This window comes from Lynx canadensis, chromosome B1 (assembly GCF_007474595.2).
Source record: "Lynx canadensis isolate LIC74 chromosome B1, mLynCan4.pri.v2, whole genome shotgun sequence".
NCBI lineage: Eukaryota > Metazoa > Chordata > Mammalia > Carnivora > Felidae > Lynx > Lynx canadensis.
In genome coordinates this window covers 198,867,600-198,887,872 of record NC_044306.2, presented here as the reverse complement: position 1 = coordinate 198,887,872, position 20,273 = coordinate 198,867,600, and the positions used below count along the sequence as shown (strand labels likewise).

At 42.7% G+C, this 20,273-nt stretch overlaps 1 protein-coding gene across 1 annotated transcript in view; it reads right to left on the bottom strand.

Moving 5' to 3' along the window:
* Window positions 1–20,273, bottom strand: part of CLNK (cytokine dependent hematopoietic cell linker) — a 77,160-nt gene that overhangs the window by 12,887 nt on the left and 44,000 nt on the right. The window contains exons 13-18 of the mRNA XM_032593082.1: window positions 19,327–19,354; window positions 16,397–16,415; window positions 13,247–13,328; window positions 11,658–11,698; window positions 5,307–5,437; window positions 1,050–1,127 (exon numbers count right to left, since the gene is read on the bottom strand). Of these exons, the coding sequence (XP_032448973.1) occupies window positions 1,050–1,127; window positions 5,307–5,437; window positions 11,658–11,698; window positions 13,247–13,328; window positions 16,397–16,415; window positions 19,327–19,354 (379 nt within the window). The remainder of the gene's footprint in view (window positions 1–1,049; window positions 1,128–5,306; window positions 5,438–11,657; window positions 11,699–13,246; window positions 13,329–16,396; window positions 16,416–19,326; window positions 19,355–20,273) is intronic.

Genomic DNA, 20,273 nt, shown 5'->3' with positions numbered 1-20,273 from the left:
GTTATTGTATTTACCCGAGAAACTTATGTATAATTTATCTTGTTTAATTTTACAGTATCAATCCTGAGAGCTACATTTTATTAAAATTTATTGGGGACCTATCATTTACTGACCCATTTACTAATGAATGAATGTGTTCATTTTTGTATTTCCTCATTCAGTACCAAGCATTGTACTGGTTAGCAGAGGAGAGGTTTCAATGTGGCATCACTCTTGAGACCCTATCACTTTTGAGATAGTCTCACAATCGAGTAAGGCTCTCTGCCCATAGTAGAATAGTTGCTTAATAACTATTTGCTATTTGTGATGATGGTTGTGGTGGTCATTTGATCTGCTCATAAGTGTTTCAGTGCCCCTCTCCTTTTGGTCAAAAGGGGTTGTCCTTCCCCATCCTCTTGGAAGGTAGACCTGGCTGTATGAATTGCTTTGGCCAAGGAAGCATGAGCAGAGATAAATGTTCCTTTTGAGAGGCTGTGGTAAGAGCCAGCATGTGACTGGTGGGAGCACACACCGAGTTGTGGTCTTCACCAGCCTGGGTCAACCCACCAACCTTTCTAGCCTAGGACCGTGAGCAAGAATTATTTTGCTGTGCTAAGCGACTGAGATCTTGGGTGGTTAGTACAGCATCACATATTGTATCCTATCACAGCATTCATGATCCTTGCACCTTTCCTGAAGACAGGAGACATAAAGATTCACCTGTACCTTGGGCAGACCTTTGGTAACGAGATGAATTTGGAAGAAAGCAGAAGGAAGGCACCTTCCATGGTGACCTCCATTTACACCCCAGCTTCCACATTTGATCTCCCAAATCAAGGGCTGCTTTTACTGTTCTCACTTAACAATAATAATAATAATAATAATAAAAACTGGACCGAAAGACATTTTGGAATGAGAGGCAGTCACGACTAATCAGTGACACAGCCGAGTCCCCTTTTTAATGACAACCTCCTGAGCACTGAGAGATACAGGCCAGTGCATCAGAGCAGTGTCAGAAGACCGTACGAGGGCAGCAGACACAGTGAGGTGGGCTTTCCAGCAAGCGTTACCTTGTTCTCCCTCCTTAATGCCTCTTCCGCTGCCTGGCGACTGTGCTCTCCAACATACCAGTTGTTTTGCTGGACATCCTGCAGTGCAGGTGAAATGACGAATAGTTTAGGGTCAAAAGGAAGTATTAATTTTAAGCAATCAATTACCTAAAGTGTACTTTCATTCCACCCATGCCAAATCGCAGTTTGATTTATAGTACACACGCACTACAAAAATTCCATCCCTGGATCTGGAGACGGACACAGGAATTACGAAACTGGCAACACAGAGTCCGTCTGCATCAAAAGGAGCCAGAAATTTCACCCCAGGTGTTGAGGAAGGCCCTTCGGCACCACGCTCAACATGGATAAGAAATCTCTGTCTACCACTGTGTTGTGAGTCTGCACCTGCGGAAGCTGATTAAGGTTGGATGCGTATCGTTGGTGAAGCCAGTGTGGGCCTCGTCCTTGTAGAAACAGCAGGGGAGGGGTGTCTGGCTGGCTGAGTCAGTTAAGCATCCGACTCTCGATCTCCGCTCAGGTCATGGTCTTATGGTTTGTAGGATGGAGCCCTGCGTTGGGTCCCGTGCTGGCCGCCCGGAGCCTCCTTGGAATCCTCTCCCCCTCTCTCTCGGCCCCTGCCCCACTCATTCTCTCCCTCCCTCTCTCTATCTCTCTCTCTCTCAACAACAAACAAAAAAAAAGCTTAAAAAAGCAGGGGAAGGAAAGGAACGGTGCAGACTGAGAGCATCTTTATAGCACTCTCTTCAAGTCACAAGTGGTAGACCTGAATCTGTCCGGCTTTCTCCCTGTACCATGATACATTATTATGCCAATTGAGTTATTCTGATTATAAAACGCACCACAACAGAAGGAAGGGAGGTCAGAGAGCTGTGCCATAGATCTGCAATTCCTGTACTGGGATCCAAGGGTAATAACATCAAACAATCCCCTGCATGAGTCTAGCATCTCCAAGGCCATTCTTCATTCATTATCCCAATCCGTCCCTGCCACAATCCTGTGTCGCAGGCGTGTCTGGACGGAGCAGGCTTAGGAAGTCGGCACCTGTCACGTGGTCGGCAAGGGCCAGGTCTTTGTTGTCTCAGCGCCTCTGGTCCTCCCAGCACATACAATGGGTACACCAAGCATGCGTGGTGGGAGAGGCGTGAGCTAACTCTAGCCCAACTGTGCAACCTCACTGGTTACCACCCTCCAGTATGAGGACGTGGTCAGGCCAGCCAGATGTGTTTGCTGCTCCCTGGACATACACAGCTTCAGGGCTTGGCACGAGCCAGCCCTGCTGCCCGGAAACCCTCCCCCTCCCCCTCCTTCCCCTTTCCTCTCACCCAGCCCTGCCATTCTCTTCCATCAAGTTGGGGATCAAAGTCACCTCTTATTTGAGACCCCTTTTGGAATAAGTTCCCTTACGGAGTGCCTACCCCCAGTGGGGAGTGGGTACTGGGAAGGCCCAGAGGCAGGACCAGCTCTGCTTCCCTCCCGCCAAGCCATGTGACAGGCTCCGTCCAGAAAGAAAGGAGCCTGAGAGCCCCATCTGCCTCAGAAGTGTGAGCCCCCAGCGTACAGAGTGGTCTGCTGCTTCTGGAAGGCTTGTTAGCCAGTTCAGGGGCTTAGCAGGGCTCAGTGCATCTCATCTATTCTGATTTTATTTACTTTTTCGAACTGGAAGCGCTTAGAGATTTTATGGTCTTATTTGTCCAGGTGCGGTCATGAGTGCTGGCCGGTGAGTTTAGGTGGGACTCAAACACAGCCTTAAATAAGTCAGAAATGCCTGGGGGAGAAGCAGCCCCTTCAGTTGTCTTTTTAGCCCTTTGGATAATTCAAGAGGGATGTTTCATTCTTGTTCTAGTATGTCCTTAATACCTCTCTGGCATTTCTAACCTCCCCAGTAACGGAAGAACCGTCCTTATGCTGACAGCTACTAGCGAGTGAAGAGATCTTGCTATAATTCAATGGCTTTGTTCTGTTTGAGTTAAAAGGACTTTAAAAATGTGGTAAAATATACATAGCATCAGATTCACTATTTAAACCATTTTAAGTATATAATGCAGTGACACTGAGTACATTCTCATTGCTTTGCAACCATCACCATTGTCTCCCTGCAAAACTTTGTCATCATCCCGAATTGAAGTTCTAGACAGATTAAACAGCTCCCCGTCTCCCCCCAGCCCACCTCCCAGCCCCTGGCCACTGCCATTCTACCTCATCTCTATGAATTTGCCTATTCTGCCCTCATAGCAGTGGATTTCATGGATTTATTCTTTTGTGTCTGGCTTCTTTCACTTAGCATGATGTTTTGAAGGTTCATCTATGTTGTAGCATGTATGGGAATTTCATTCTTTTTAGAACCATTCTCTCTCTCTCTCATATATATATATATATATATATATATATATGGTGGTCATTTGGATTGTTTCCACCTCTTGGCTTTTTTATGAAAAATGCCTCTATGAACATGGGTGTACAAATATCTGTCCGATTCCCCACCTTCAGCTCTTTGGGGCATCTATACTCAGAAGTGGAATGTTGCAATTAGTTTTAAGGTCACTTCCTCTCCATGGTATGTGACACTGGTTTTCTATTTAGAGCAGCGATACAAAGTGGAAAAAGAGTCAACTATATAAAGAATACTAATAAGGGAACATTATTATTGGTCATACACGGGTAGGTCACAAATTGTAAAGGTGGATTGAAATTGTTTGGCCATCACGGAAGTCCTGATCCACTGCAAGCCTCCCCCATGCGTGTGGGAGCCCAGGCTCTGGGAGGGGCGTGATTTTGGAGAGAACTCAGGGATTCCTGTGCTCCTGAAGCAGATGAAAGAGGGAAAGGAAGCCAGATACATAAAAAGGGGAAGTAACGGTAGTCTGTGCAAAAGTTTCCCACAGTCTAACTTAAGGGTATGGGGACCTTTTGTAGCAATTAAGGTAGAAATTAATACAAGGACCACAAAAGACCGTTAGGGTACCGTGGGGATTATAGGAATGGACCAGAGGTATCTTGGATGCTCTGCTCCTGCTTCAAACCTTTTGCAAGCTCCAGAGCAGGATCCCAAGCACATGGGGATGCGGGATGGAGACCCAGAAGAAGCATATCCTCCTGTGCCTCGTAAGTGAAAGCCTTTAGTAAGTAGTGTTACCAGGTAATTGAGGGAAGGGCATGGAAGCTACAAAGAACGTTTTGACGCCCCGCTTTCCATGTAGTAAATGTTAAGTGCAGCGTGGTCCAAGAAGATCATAGGGATGGGGAATATTTTAGAAAGAGACCAGGAAATAGATGAAGGACTAATGAGAGTACATCTATTATCTCTTAGCATATTTCCCTGCTCTGCGTCTCCTCTGGGCACGGACCATATCCTCTAGCATATTGTGTGGCAAATGATAAGTGCTCAAACAATAGTTGTTGGACTGTTCAAATGAAATGAGTATATGACATGTGGGTCTTTTATTGGAAAAAGAATTGCGGGGTGCCTGGGTGGCTCCATCGGTTAGGCATCCGACTCTTGATTTCAGCTGAGGTCATGATCTTACAGTTCGTGAGTTCAAGCCCCACATCAGGATCTGTGTTGACAAATACAGAGCCTGCTTGGGTTTCTCTGTCTCCCTTTCTTTCTGTCTCTCCCCTGTCACACACACTCTCTCTCTCTCTCAAAATAAATAAACATTAAAAAAAAAAAAAAAGAAAAGAAAAGGGTTGTAACGTATAAATCCCTGCTGGTCCTGAAAGATTATTGAACAGCTAGTAAGTATAAAACACAGTCCTAGATATCTCTTTTTTTTTGAGTAATAAAAAAAAAGCCACTTTGAGAATCAGAGAGTGTGCAAATTAAAGACTGGTAAAAGAGGGGCGCCTGGGTGGCGCAGTCGGTTAAGCGTCCGACTTCAGCCAGGTCACGATCTCACGGTCCGTGAGTTCGAGCCCCGCGTCAGGCTCTGGGCTGATGGCTCGGAGCCTGGAGCCTGTTTCCGATTCTGTGTCTCCCTCTCTCTCTGCCCCTCCCCCGCTCATGCTCTGTCTCTCTCTGTCCCAAAAATAAATAAACGTTGAAAAAAAAAATTAAAAAAAAAAAAAAGACTGGTAAAAGAGCAATATGAAATATTATTAGCCCGTAGAAAATATTAAAAGCCAGTAATATGTAGCCAGAAGGGGAAACAAATTAAAGCTGGTCATGATGATCTCCTTCTAGGTATTGTTCACTAAAGCTCTCTTTAGATGCTTAGGTTTATCTAGAAAGACACTGCAGAGAAGTGTCTGTTTTACCTTTTCATCAGAACTTGGGAAAGGTTTTCTCCAGCCTGTGTTTTTACAGTGCGGCAAAGTTTCCTGAGGGCCATAGCGGGCTGGAGACTGACATCTCTGGGGAGGATGGAACTGGGTGCTGTGTTTATGATCTGAAAAGGAAATTCACACACAAATATGATTTTGTTATCGTCTCACGCCGCCTCCTTCCAACCAGGAGCTGGAACTCATCACTCCTTCCTGTGCCTGGGGCCACCTTGTTGGTCTACGCCACTGTTCTCTCACTCCGGAGGGTGATCTCCTCTGGACTGTTCTCTTGCTTCAGTTCTCTTGCCCCTTTCTCTCTAGGGCATCTGGAACAATCTTTTTTAAAACATTTTTATTAGTTTCTTTATTATTATTATTATTGTTTTGAGAGAGAGAGGAAGTGAGCAGGGGAGGGCAGAGAAAGAGACTGAGAGAGAATTCCAAGCAAGATCCACACTGTCAGCACAGAGCCCGATGAGGGGCTCCAACCCATGTACATGAGATCATGACCTGAGCCGAAATCAAGAGTTGGATGCTTAACTGACTGAGCCACCCAGGTGCTCCACATTTGGAGTAATCTTAAAAAAAAAATGCAATTCTGACTTTGCTACTCTTCCTGGCAAAAATGCTTACATGCTTTCCTTTACACCTGAAATAAATTCCAAATGTTTTACTTCTTTCAATAAGGCCTGAATAATCTTATCTACCCATCCATCCATCCCCCCCCCCATCCATCCTACATTGTCTACTCTGTTCTGGTCATAACGAATTCTGTTCAGTTTCTGAAACAAGCCAAGCTTGTTCTCAACTTGGAAAACGGTATTTTTTTTAAACTTGAAGGAATAACTTTTTTCTTTTATTGGAATATCACTTTTTTAACCCAAAAGAATGACTAACAGATAAAATATGTTATTCAGACTTAGGCATTTGGTAGGTATTTTATTAGAAAATGAACCAAGGGAGGCTGTCACTTTGTGGAAAACAACTGGCAGTATTTGCTGCCAATTATAAAATTAGACTTTCCTAGTGAAAACTGGAATTTGGAAACACTTGTATCTACCACTGTTGTATAACACCATACACAACAGTTAGACCTGTCTGATGAGACTGGTGGTGTTACTTGCAAATGTGATTTAATAAACTATTATGTAATAAAATGTGTTAACATTGGAAAGATCTGCTCAGGTCTGGGAATCATTTTCCAAGTGACCAATGCACAATGCTACAAAATCATGCCTGGATAGAAGATTCTTTAAAAGAGCAAGGTAGACCAATGGATTTTAAAGTAAACATACAAAAAGTTCACTAAAAGGGTTTAGATTTCATGTGGTACCTAAGTTTTAAGATACTACCACTTGTCAAGGTTTAATGTGGTATTTCCTCCTTATGCTTCAATGAAAATAATATATTTTCACTGCATGGCATTCCCATAAACACTAATAAAAGATGAAATCAGAGCCACAAGGAAGGAGTTAAGCGTTAGGAGAAACACTAAGCAAAGGTATTTGTAAATACATTAGTAACTTTAAGCAAGGATTAACTGTATAAAAATCATAAAGCCTTGAGAATATGAAAACAATATGAAATGGAATAGTGGACAGCAATAATATAACATGGAAGAAAGGTGATTGGTGTGAAGCAGAATTATAAACTGTATAGTCTTAATTCAGTCTACAAAATATAACTAAAGTTATAGTTCTGGTTAGTAGCTGAACAAGAACTTTGAAAAAGTGGGATACTTTTGACAGTACATTTTTGAAACAAAATACTAGATATAATGTCAGCAAATATTTACATGCCAGTTACTGTAACATTTAGGTTATATGTGTATTTATTCTGCTTCTTGTCATCAAAAAGCTGAATTTTTCTCTACGTTTATGAAGAAGAACAGAGTACTTCTGGAGCATTTTATGTCCTATTTTAATGGTTCCAAGGATTGTGGCTTTTAATGTTAAGACCAAGAATGTTTGCTATAGGGAATTAGGTGTACAAAAATGTTTGTTGAAAAATGTTTGATCACTTAATATTTAAATTATATTCATCATAGTAAGTTAATTTCACCCACCAATTTATGACCTTAAAAATAGGAATCATGCTACAGACATCTCTGATTTTCAAATTTTGTAAGTAACGAATTTGAACTTACAAATAGTGCAGAATCCATACCATTAGAATTAGGGCATTCTGAGTTTCTTGTATTGATTGGGAAAAGGATATGAACTTCAGATTTTGAAAATCCAAACATTCTTTTATTTAAAATGTTAAAGGTCACCTTGGAAGAGTAGAACTGGAATGTGTGACTTCCAAAGGAGAGAAAGGGAGGGAAATTAAGAGATGAATCCACTCTCTGGCAAGAAAAGAAACAGTCAAAAAGAGCAGGGCAAATAGAAGGCACAAAATAATATAAAAACCGATCTAAAAGATTAGTAATCACAATAAATATCAAAAGTGTAAACAAAGCATTTATAAATTAGATGCAGAATTGTTTAAAAATTCCAGTAATGTACAGTTATATATGACAGCAGTCACTAATGAGATGGAAACTCTATGCCAGTCAAATCCTAACCAAGAGAAAGCTAAAAGTGCTATTGTAATGTTTAAAAAGTGCTTTTAAAACTTTATTTTAAACTATAGTGAAGCAATAGAGACATTACTGAAATGGCCGTAACTGTCTTTCCAACATGGATCAAAATAGTAAGAACATACTTGAGAAAAGAAAATAACCATTCTCAGCATTTTCTATCGCTTGGTGTGTGTAGTTTACATAATAGTGTTGAGTGATTATAAATGTTTCATTATACTGTGGCAATGGATTTATTATATTTCAACTCTGAGTGCCTTGCTTGAATATTTAAAGAGTCCTACTTGAAAAAGAGTGTTTGGAAATAGCTATATGCATTTGTAGTCTATGCAGAGAATGAGCTAAATAAAACAAAACAACAAACAGAACAACTTTGCCTTTGCCATTTTCCCCTGAAGGCCCTTTGGATCTTTGTTTAATGAGTGAATGAAATTCTGAGCGTAGAATCCAGGGCAACGATTTAACTGATTTTGTTCTAAAATAATGGCAGCCAATCTTTGGATATTATATATATTATACATGTATTATTATATACCATTATATACATTATATATTATTATATATTATATATAATATATAACATATATAATATACATATTAATACATATATTATACATATTATATTATATTATTATAATATACCTATTAATAATAATAACATAATATTAATATATTATATATACACACATACACAAATATATATGTATATATGTACACATACATACATACACATATGTACATACATATATGTACATTATATATTTTCACATAAAACTGCATTTGAGTTTTATAGCCCCACGAAATAGGGCTCGCCTATTTGGAGAACAGAGGGTCACATTAATGAACAGGTTGACACAGAGTAAATAGAACTTTGGGGAGGACACTATGTAGGTGGCCAATAAAATTTGAGGCAGTGTAGCCTAATAAGCATGGGTTGTAGAATCACACTGTTACCAATAATACTAATATTTCAAAATTCTTCTGTATATAAAACTGTTAGCACAGTGTCTGACCTGTACTGGTCACTCAAAATAAATAACACAAGCTACTGCTTATTGAATCAGTCACCAGTGGCCGATGATTTAATCAATTGTGCCTATGTAATGAAACCTCTAAAAAGCCCCGAAGGATGCAGTTCAGAGAGCTTCTGGGTTGGTGATCCAGAACAGTTCCATGTGCCATCATACAGTGCCCCAAACTCCATGAGGGCAGAAGCTCCTTTGTTCAGGACAATGCCTTATGAAACTCTTCTATCTGGCTGTGGCCTCTTTGTATTCTTTTATAATAAACTGGTAATCCAGCAAGTACAATGTTGCTGAGAGTTCTGTGAACCACTCTAGCAAATTAATTGAACCTAGGGAAGGGTTTGTTGGAACCTTGGCTCTATAGCCGGTTGGTCAGAATGGCCATATGATTGGCTGACACAGGCTTGTGGGGGGGGAAGGGTGCAATCTTGCGGGATTGAACCCTTAACATGTGGAATCTATGGACTCCATGTAGTGTCAGAAGAGAGTTGAACTGTAGGTCACCCAACTGGTGTCAGGAATCGTCTGGTGGTGTGGAACCCCCCCCATTTTGGAATTGTTGGGTGCAGAATTATCAGACTCCTAATAGCTTAGCTTGAAATCATTTATCAGAGAATTGAGCCAAGTCTGTTTATCAAGGAGTAGCTGAACTATTAAGAATAAGTATTTCCCAAATTCCTTTCTCATAAAATAAGGAAGATAATGTCTACAGTGATGGAGGTCTAGATTTCACTTATTCTACATGAAGAGTGCTATGTCCCTTGGCTGAGGCATTCAAATTAAGACCAGTAAGCTTCATAGAACCCTCTAGACTGAAAACACGAGTGCCAGGACTGTGTGGTTCTGCGTGCAGCTAATTTCTCCTGAGCCCTGGTGATCCAGAAATGACTTTTCACTCAGTAGAATGAACACCTGCCCAGTAAACTGATGCAGGAGCATCACAGGTGCAAAAGTAGTGGTTAGCTGAAGGGCAGAGCTGTCTCTGTTCTGTATTCATAGGGCCCAGCCCAATTTTGTGTATAAACCATGTGCTTCATGGATGTTTGATGACTGAAAGAGGAATTGATGGTGTTTTAAGGCTCTGGAGGCCCCAACATTCTCCCCGTCCATTCTGGGCTGCTTCCTTAAGCAACTGTTTGTCTAACATGAGTGGAGGACAGTTTGCAAGATCCCAGTATAGATGAAATACACCCAGTCCTGGGATGCTTGACTGGACCCATGTATGTGAAGGCCATCCACATCCACATCACTAACACTGCTACTCCACTCTTATATTACTCTTCATTTTCCATCTGTGCGTGATTTTGTCTTTCAAATGAAGACTGGAATTCTCTCTAAGCTTGATTCTGCTTCCCATCCCTGCAGCATATCTTCACAATCCTGATAAATAATGGCCCTTCTGGGCCCACTCAGCCCCTGGACCTTCTACCTGGAAACTCTAAGTCTTTCTATCTTCATACATCTAGCTCTGGCCTCCAGGACTACTGTTTTTGTCATTTTGTCCCCTCATTCTTGGGGATTGAGCCTGTCCCATTAATCACAGCTACTTTGGACTGCCTTCCTTTAAAAACGGAAGGAGGGCACTTGTTGGAATGAGCACTGGGTGTGGCATGTAAGCAGTGAATCATGGGAATCTACCCTCAAAACTAAGAGCACACTGTATACACTGTATGTTACCTAGCTTGACAATAAATTATGTTAAGAAAAAAAGAAAAGGGAAGTCTCTTCCTTTGGGAAACTTGTATTAGCAAGGGGCACATCAGGGGAAATAAGCTTTCCAGATTGGTTTTCCAATCTAAGGCTCAGATAGTATAAGGCAGAAGACGAGTAAGGACATGATAGAGGTGAGGGAGGAAACTCCTAGGTCTAATGGGTCAGTTGGGTAGGGCATTCTTGGAGAAGGAAGGATATTAAGGTGCGTCACTTGCCTACTATGTGTCACATGACTGTGTGTGTGTGGATAACCCTGTGAGTTAATATTATTGTTATGGATGGGGGAGGGGGAGGATCTAAGAATGAACTTGCTCAAGATGACATTATTGCAGGGAGAGAGGCAGAATGGGGACTCAGGTCATTGGAACCCTCTGTCATTCTACTCTATCCCACGGGAATCTGCTTTCTCCAGCTCTAAGCCCTCTTGTGGCTCAACAGAAAGAGAGTGCAGAATTAGACCTAAACACAGAATCTCCATAGCATATGGGTTGAAGAAAGAAATGCAAAAAAAACACACTAGATTTGTTTGAACAAAAGAATACTAACGATATCAAAACCCACCACCAGTAGGAATACAACACTATATTCATATGTTACTGTAGACATCTCTGCAGACAGGCATCCTGTTGAGTTTTATCTTTACAACCAGTAAGAGAAGTCAGTTTGATGTCCTTAATTTGACAGACTTAAGATAAATCTATTGTGTTTCACCCAAAGAATTGGCAAAAACTAAGTTTGTCAAAAACAACTGTTGGAGATGATGGGGAATGAGGAGGACTCATAAGCTGTTGGTGACGCCAATGTCTACTTTGGAAAATGCATCTAGAATTTTTTGGATTTAATTATGGACAAAAATCGTTATATTGACCTAACGGAATACTATCTATCAGTGAAAATGAGCTAATTACACCTACAGATGTCAGCTCAACGACGGTGAGGCTCACAAAAGCAAAGTCACAGCGCAGGAACATCGTAGTGTGATGGCTTACCTGTTTGTTTCATAATTCTTGCATAAGGCACTCTTACCTCTGTTTTGTGCACTTTGGTTTTTCATCACGAGTGGTGAGCTAAAGGAAATGTTAGAATTGACAGCATGTTAGTGTTTCCCGTGGTGGGTAAAATTCCACGCAAAGGCAAGGCCAGTCACAATGGACTAAGTCACGTTTACAAAGCACTTTATATTTCACCGGCTGTGCTACAAGAGTTTCTGTTTTGTAAGGTAATAGGAGGCTGGTTCTTTCTCTTTTCTCAAGACAGGCAACAGATATGGAACAAATTGACCCATACAAGTTCTTTCCATTGTATTTCAACGAGCACATATGATTCTTTGCTTTCGGGAGCCGTGAATTCAGACTTTCCTTGTAACTACGGTCACTCTAGAAAATGATAGGTTGGAGCTAATAGTCTACAGAAATTGTTTACCAGTTGAAGAAGAGTGAGCCATAGCAAGCAAGAGGAGAATAGAAATTATTTTGTTCCTTCTTGAAATGTGAGCTAAGTGAGAAAACTGTGGATTATTATAAGGAAATCTGTAAGAGAAAAAGGTTATAAAAATATAATAAAAGACGATTAAAACAACAACATGCAAGAGAAGAAAGGGGGGTAATGGGGGATGGAGATCATGCCCCTGATATGCAGGCCTGGCAATGGCAATGAGAGCTGACATTCGTTGGGCACTTGCAACAGGTCTGGGAAAAGTCAGCATTCATGGACTGCATTTTCAGAATCAAGCCATTATAGGAAGCATGGACTACTGGAAAGTGTTTGGGTTTTGAAGCTGGACTTGACTTTAGTGGTAAGGAACTCCACCTCTCTGGGTCTCATTTATTGCCTCTGGGGAGTGGGTCAGAACTATCTCCTAAATTCAGTGTGTCTTCAAACTGGGATCTGCTGGATGAAGAGGGGTTTTCCAAGTAGCGAGAGGATGGAAAGAGGGAAGAAGTGGTATAGACAGGGGAACAGCACGTGCAAATGTCCTGCATTAAGTGACAACAAGGGTTGAGATGGTGGGAGGCTGGCATGAACTGAGGCTGGGGCCACCTGGCCAGTCTGGGATCATGGGGGAACTTAGAAGCAGTCATTTTGGAGGCTCTGGAGTTTGTTTTACTGAAGCCACCACTAATTTACCGTTACAGTGACCTTGGGCAGTGAATCACTGGCCTGAGCCTTTGCCTCAGTTGGGACAGCAATTGTCACAATAACCTGATCAGGCAAGTGTTAAATCAGATAATGGCATTTTCAACGCCCAACCATCTATAAAGGTTTGTTCAAAAGTAGCTGTAAGTTTATGTGTGGTCATCAACTGGGTATAATTAGAAATGGCCAACTTTTTTCCCCAGATTGTTTTGCATCCGTTCAGTTAATCCCGTCTAGTTAACATCCAAGCCTTCAAATCTCCCAAACTTCTCTAACAATGAATCACTTACAAATTGCAGGAAGCATAGTGCCATTTGCTTCCATAATAGCTGTGACTCGCAGGTTTCCCTTGGGGCCATCGCTGGGCTTCATTAGCAAAGACCAAAGAATCCCCATGTCTCAGGACACCTTCATTACCCAGGACGACACATGGCCTGACCCCCAGGCTGAAGCCCAACAAGGAATTCCTGGCTCCTTACCTGGTGATGGCAAGAGGAGTCTCTTGAGTACTTTGATTTTGTGACAGGTGAGTCGATTCAGGCTTCATCTGGCAATGAGGGACTGCATAAAGGAGTCACATGATGTAGTCAGGTTGTAAAAGGAAAATGATTGGGGACCTACTGGAACTTCTATAATTTTATCTGAGTGATCTCTGATTAGTAGGAGCGGGCTGTCAGTGGTCAGCGGAAACTATAACTTAACATATTCTGTAACACCCCTGGCTCCTGGGAGTGGCTTCTCCCTGAAGCTATAAAAACTTAGTGAATATTCAAATATCAAGATTACTGAATTTGGAATTCATCACTGAGCTTCCCGAAACACAGAATATTACATTGGGAGGTATTTGGTATTGGAAGGGCTTGACGTAGAAGTGAACTGAAGTTGAATTCTGCATTCAAATGAAAACTTACATGGGAACATAAATCACGAAGTTAAACCTAAGAACTGTCCTGAGCAATGTAGGCTATGGGGTGGCCCAGTGCTGGCCTGAGCACTCCTGAATCCCCTCACCTCTTGTGTGAAAGGGCAGGAGAGCTCCCAGAATTCTGACGTAGACCAGTAGTTGTTACCTGGCAATCAGCAGGAATATGTTTTTGTAATTTTTCCCCTTTGATCTTTCTGTTTTGAGAAGTTCTGCCAGCCATAAGGAACTGGAGCTATTTAGGAATTACATATGCCATGGGTGTTCCCACTATTTATTTCCTTTTCATCATGAATAGATTTTAACCAGCCATCCAGAATCACTGAGGGCATGTAATAATACTAGGAGGTGAAAGGCCATAAAACACTTTCCCAGGGGCTGTCCTGAGCAATAAAGTTAAGGAAGCATATCAACACTGACGTGTCTTAATTCTGGTCATTGCTCTGTGTTTAGTCCAAGGTCGGTCACAGACTGGACACCTCTGGTTGAAGGTCTGTGATTACTTGCAATGTTATGGGGGTCGATGACTGGTCTACTAGTCACCCATCCCATAAAATCCTTTCATGGCAATGTCATCAGCAGCCCTCCAGAGCACATGCCCCTCATGAGCTGAACAACGTGACATCATTGCTCCCCATGAGCTGAATGATGTGACCTCACTGATAATCATGGAAGTCCAAGGCAACAATATCGAACATTTTAATGTGAGAGTGTTGAGCTTTAGTGTGGAAAGCGGCACAGTTTCCTGTAGTTCTTAACATTATTTAGAATCACCACGCCTGGGTGGCGCAGTCGGTTAAGCGTCCGACATCAGCCAGGTCATGATCTCGCGGTCTGTGAGTTCGAGCCCCGCGTCGGGCTCTGGGCTGATGGCTCAGAGCCTGGAGCCTGTTTCCGATTCTGTGTCTCCCTCTCTCTCTGCCCCTCCCCTGTTCATGCTCTGTCTCTCTCTGTCCCAAAAATAAATTAAAAAAAAACGTTGAAAAAAGAATCACCGGGGCGCCTGGGTGGCGCAGTCGGTTAAGCGTCCGACTTCAGCCAGGTCACGATCTCGCGGTCCGTGAGTTCAAGCCCCGCGTCGGGCTCTGGGCTGATGGCTCAGAGCCTGGAGCCTGTTTCCGATTCTGTGTCTCCCTCTCTCTCTGCCTCTCGCCCATTCATGCTCTGTCTCTCTCTGTCCCAAAAATAAATAAACGTTGAAAAAAAAAAATTTAAAAAAAAAAAAAAAAAAAGAAAAAAGAATCACCAACCCCCATTGCTCCGTCAGGGACCCTTGGGAATCTACAGACCCTAGTTAGGCCTTGCTCGAAACTAACTCCTTTGGCATAAAGAAAAGCATCCTTGAGACCCACAGAGGCAACACGACGTGGCCCAAACCACACAGTGAGTTGGTGGCAGCCTCTGAAATCCTAACCCAGTGTTGCTTTGTGGAACTATGCTGCCTGTCTTCAGTCTTTGGCCATGGCTCAGGCCCTTTGGCTTTGGACGTAGTTCATCATTCAAAGTGAATGGTGAATGGTATTTAAAAGGTGAGCATGAGGGGTGCCTGGGTGGCTCAGCTGGTTGAGTGTCTGACTTCAGCTCAGGTCATGATCTCACACTCGGTGAGTTCAAGCCCCGCGTCGGGCTCTGTGCTGACGGCTCAGAGTCTGGAGCCTGCTTCAGATTCTGTCTCCCCCTCTCTCTGCTCCAACCCCATTCATGCTCTGTCTCTGTCTCAAAAATAAATAAAATCATTAAAAAAATTTAAAAAAAAAAGAAAGAAAGAAATAACACTATCCTTGGGGTACCTGGATGGCTCAGTCGGTTAAGCATCCAACTTTGGCTCACATCATGACCTCATGGTTCATGGATTCGAGCCCCGCATCGCTGGAGCCTGCTTCAGGTTCTGTGTCTCCCTCTCTCTGTTCCTCTCCCCTGCTCACACTTTGTCTCTTTCTCTCTCTCTCTCAAAAATTAATAAACATTAAAAAATTACAAAAAAAATAAAAGGTGAGCATGAACTTACTACTGCTTAGTATCTTGCCAGCTACCGAGTGAGTGTTAGATTGTGTTGCACAATGGCACCAACGATGTGCACACGTGTATGTGGACATGCGTTCCAATGAGGGCATGTGTGTGTGTGCAAGGGTGACATCAAAGCTGCGGAGACTAAGAGCTTCTGTGGAGCAGTGAGTGGGCCGGCCACGTCTTTCTAAAGTGGCAGGGGTTGGGGCGCCTGGGTGGCTCAGTCAGTTAAGTGTCTGACTCTTGGTTCCTGCTGAGGTCATGATCTTGTGGTTCGTGGGTTCGAGTCCTGTGTCTCTGAGCTGGCAGAGTGGAGCCTGCTTGGGATTCTGTCTCCCTCTCTCCCTGCCCCTCTGCTGCTCACTATCTCTTTCTCTCAAAAATAAATACACAAACATTAAAAAAATAATAAAGTGGCAGGGGCTGACAGGGTGCCTCCTTCTTGTCAGTTGCCTGTAGCAGGAGAAGGACCTTTAGCTCGCCCCCTCCCCCAATTTAAATCACCTTGTTTCAACCAGAGGGCTCTTGGGTAGGTAGGAGATCCTTAGCACAACTGGATCACACCATCACGCGCACACGCTGGGGTTCATCCATCCCAGGCTCGGAAACAAGCCTTTTGAAAACTGACTAATGCTATAAATCTGGAAATGGAACTTAACCTAATGATATCAGGGTATGAAAACAAATGTAAACAGCTCACCTCTCTCTGTTCCGAGGACCTGGATTGAATAAAAAGAAAATAGTAGTGTTGAGTGACTCTTGGTGATGGAGAATTTTACATTAATATGTGTTTTGGAGCAATTGCTTAGTAGAATTTGGGCAACATTTTTGTTATAAGGATAGATTTTTTTAAAGCCTCTAAATAATTCTCCAAGAGACTAAGCAAAAATCAAAATGTTATGCTCTTTGTGTGATACCAGAGGCAAATAAATATGCAATCTGCTGATGAGACCGTATATTGCTTTGACTCTAATGAAAGTAATTGAACCATTGCTGTCAAGAACCTTAGGAATGCTCTCACTCTCATCCCAACAATTCCACAGATGACACTTTGCTCCTAAGAAGACACCTGAAATCTGGGCCAAGTTCCGTGCACAAAGATGTCCAGTGAACCATTACTGACACGGTCAAAACCCTGGAAACAATCTACACGCCCACCGAAGTGAGAACCGTTAAGTAAAGTTTGGTGAATACTCACTTATTATATATGTATTTTATATATTATATATTTATATATATTGCAATATATATATATGCATTGCAAGTATTTATGTAAACTATGAAATAGGATTATACTGTAAGTATATCTCCACGTTACATGGAAAGTTCAGGCTAGAAACTGGGCTTATGATGTATCTACATGCAGGTGTGTGTGCGTGTGTGTGTGTGAGCTGACCTTGGATTCCAGGTCTTCTGACTCACATTGGCTTCATAGACAAGAAGGCTTTAGCAACGAATAGCTTAGAGAGGCCCCGAATGTCTTGTCTGAGACTAGGCAACAGACACACTCTTTTGCTTCGAAGACCTCGGGGTCCCCTTGGGTTCTGGAAAGAGGACATACTTTCACCATGGGCAGCAAATCAAGGCAAATCTCTAGGCTAAGTGAAAAGGGTAGTGAATCCATTCTAACGAGTGGTTTGAAAGTCTCCCACTGAGTCTTCCCCAAGACTTTGGACCTGGCAGCTCAAAGTGCTCGGAGGCTGTTGTTCTCAGGCCTGTCAAAGTTGCTGAGGGAGCAGAGCTGTAAACACGGCTCAGAAGCCATCCATCTGGGGCAGCAGGTGACTTTTAAAATTGAGATCCAGCCAACTTTTTGCTTGAGGGCTCTGGATTTACAATCGGATGTAATTAGAAAAGTGGGGTAAAATCTCTAGTTTCTGTACTTTAACTTTTGTTGTTAGGAAATAAGCATATTAACTTAAAAAGTGATACCTCCTTATTTCCCTCCCTTCACCTGCCTTTCCTTCTTTCTTTCCTTCCTCCTCCTCCTCTTTTTTTTTTTTTTTTAAACTACTTTAGCTAGGAGGTATGCTGCATTTCCTAAGGCAGAGAGTCATAGTGTGGGGATTAGATCTGGACTTTCAGGGGCTGGTCCCGTCTTCTGCCTGGTGTGGGGTGGCTTTTGTGGTGGAGAAATGGTCTTGACCCTCAGCCCAGACAATGGGGAAGTGTCTTGGCAAAAGATAAGGAGGAAGAATGTGTTTTTCCACTAGGCCTTGTTGTTCTTTAGATGATATCCACTTCTAGCAGAATGCCAACCAAAGTTGCAAAGAAAATCAAACTATCCCGCATGACCCCCGCTGTCTAAAGCTGACCTCTCCACTTCCTCCTGGCTTGTTAGTGATTGGAAGGCCTATTGTCCTCGCAGGCTGACCAATGAGTTATGGACTCTAGGTCATTTTGGGTGGCAGCCATCTGCTACTTGTGATGCATGAAGTGGACCCACAGGAAGAAAGGGGTGGAGTCGGAGAGTGCCCAGGGGCAGAGTGCCATACCACCTGGGAAAATCCAACAGCTCCCAGAACAGGGGGAGCTGGATGGAGTCCTGATTGGAACTAGGGCTGTCCTTCTCTTTCAGCAGTTATGTGCTGTCTTCCTTGCCAGGATTATCTTACGGATGAGAAGTGGTAAGTGTCTTGGTGAGTGACAAGTGAGAAGTGTGACTTTTGATTCTAGCATTCTCATAAAGCCAAATAAGAAAAGACAGACGGACAGACAGAACCAAAGAAAGAAAATAAATTAACCTCTGCGGTCTAGATATAAGAGCATAGGTCAAACACTAAGACAAGGACCATGTTCCCCAGGAAGCCAGTGAGAATGAGGTGAGACCACTGTGATTGCTGGACAGAGACTTCCCATCAGTCATGGCAGACCCATCCCTTGTTAGGGAACTTCCTTGTTGGGGGTTAGGGAAGTGAGTGTGGAGGGGCTCAAAGGCAGCTCTATGTTACCTGACTTTCATGCCATTTATTGAGCCTCTACTGTTCACCTGGTCATTTATGCCCTTGCTTTGACCTGCTTTAGCTTTTTGACAACTTTGCCAAGAAGGGTAACCATCTCTATTTTGTGGCTAAGAAAACAGAAAGAGGGGCGGGGTAGTGTGTGGGGGGGACTTGCCCAAGGCCACAAAAGTGGTATGTGGCACAGTCGTATTCAAACCCAGGTCTGTGTGGATCTGTATCTCATATATATATATATATATATATATATATATATGTATGTATATATGTATATATATATATATTTTTTTCTTTTGTACCAGGCCATCCTGTCTTTCCTGTGAAGAACAAATGGTGACGTATAGTACAATTTCCAACATCTTATTTCTATAAAGCTGGAGACTAGAAGCCTTTGATGGAGGCTTTATGTCTTCTATGGAGACTGGGATGCTCTTGTCTTCATGGTACCAGTGAACACTGGTTTATTCAGGTAGCATAATAGGACCTTGGTCTCAGATCTCGATCTTAACTTGTTTTGTTTTAGTTTTTTCACCTTCAACGTAGGGATCATAATACATCTTGAGCATCGCTATTATGAAAATGAAGTGATAAAGTCTCCGAATCAAATACTATCTTGCCCGTCACAGATGTTAAAGCACAGAAATTCCCTTTTTTGAGTCTCAGGACTTACCTCATGTAAGTCCTTTAAGCTTATCTGTCTGCAAGGAAGAGAAATACGGTGTTACATAAAATACAGTTCGTAATGGTCCAGATAAAATCATTCTGAGCCCTTAAAAACCTTTGACTGCACTTTCATTGCCAAATTAACAGCCCATGGGCCAGTGCGATATTCATCACTGTTCTGTAAAGCAACCGCCAGGTTATTTTTCTCATAATTTTCTAAGCAACAAAAGAAGTTACGAGGCAATATGAAAGGTGGTGACAGAAAGGACACCAATAAACAAGCTTCTTATTTTCGAAGAATTTGAATAACGTCCCCATTTCTCCTGACATTTGGTTTTTCGTGTCGAGTTTCATTAGCACAGTCAGACCTGCTATTATTACCTTGATTGCAAAGCTCTTAGAGTTTTGCTTTGAGGAAGCATCAAGAGTCTTACATATGAAGTTAGGGTACAGAGGGATCCCAGGAAGCCACGTGTCAGAGAACGGATGCTTCTGGGAGAGGAGACCGAGAAAGGAAAACCATGGAATAAATGATGGGGCAAGAACTCAACACGCAGTGTGCTAACGTGGGCCATTCTTCCTTCAGAAGAACCAGCAAGCCTTTCATGGATGCTGACGATTACGTCAGTTCGCCCCCCTGAGCCTCGTTTTTCTCATCTGTGAAATGGCCACAAAAGCATTCATCTTAGAGGGTTATTGTAAGGATTGCTAGTGACAAGGATGACAATGTGAGGTGCTCACTGGGCACTGAGCTGTTCGGATGTGGCCAAAGTCACATACAGGGGGGCAATGAAGGACACGGGTTGACAGGCATATTCTGTCTGCCAGGTCTGCCGGCAAGAGACCGGTCCTGAAGCAATACCAGGAGGTTGGGGGGGCAGCACCAGCCCCAGATGGACCCTGTTGATCTAGAGTGATAGCGATGAGCCCAGGAGCACATAGCACTCAGATCTG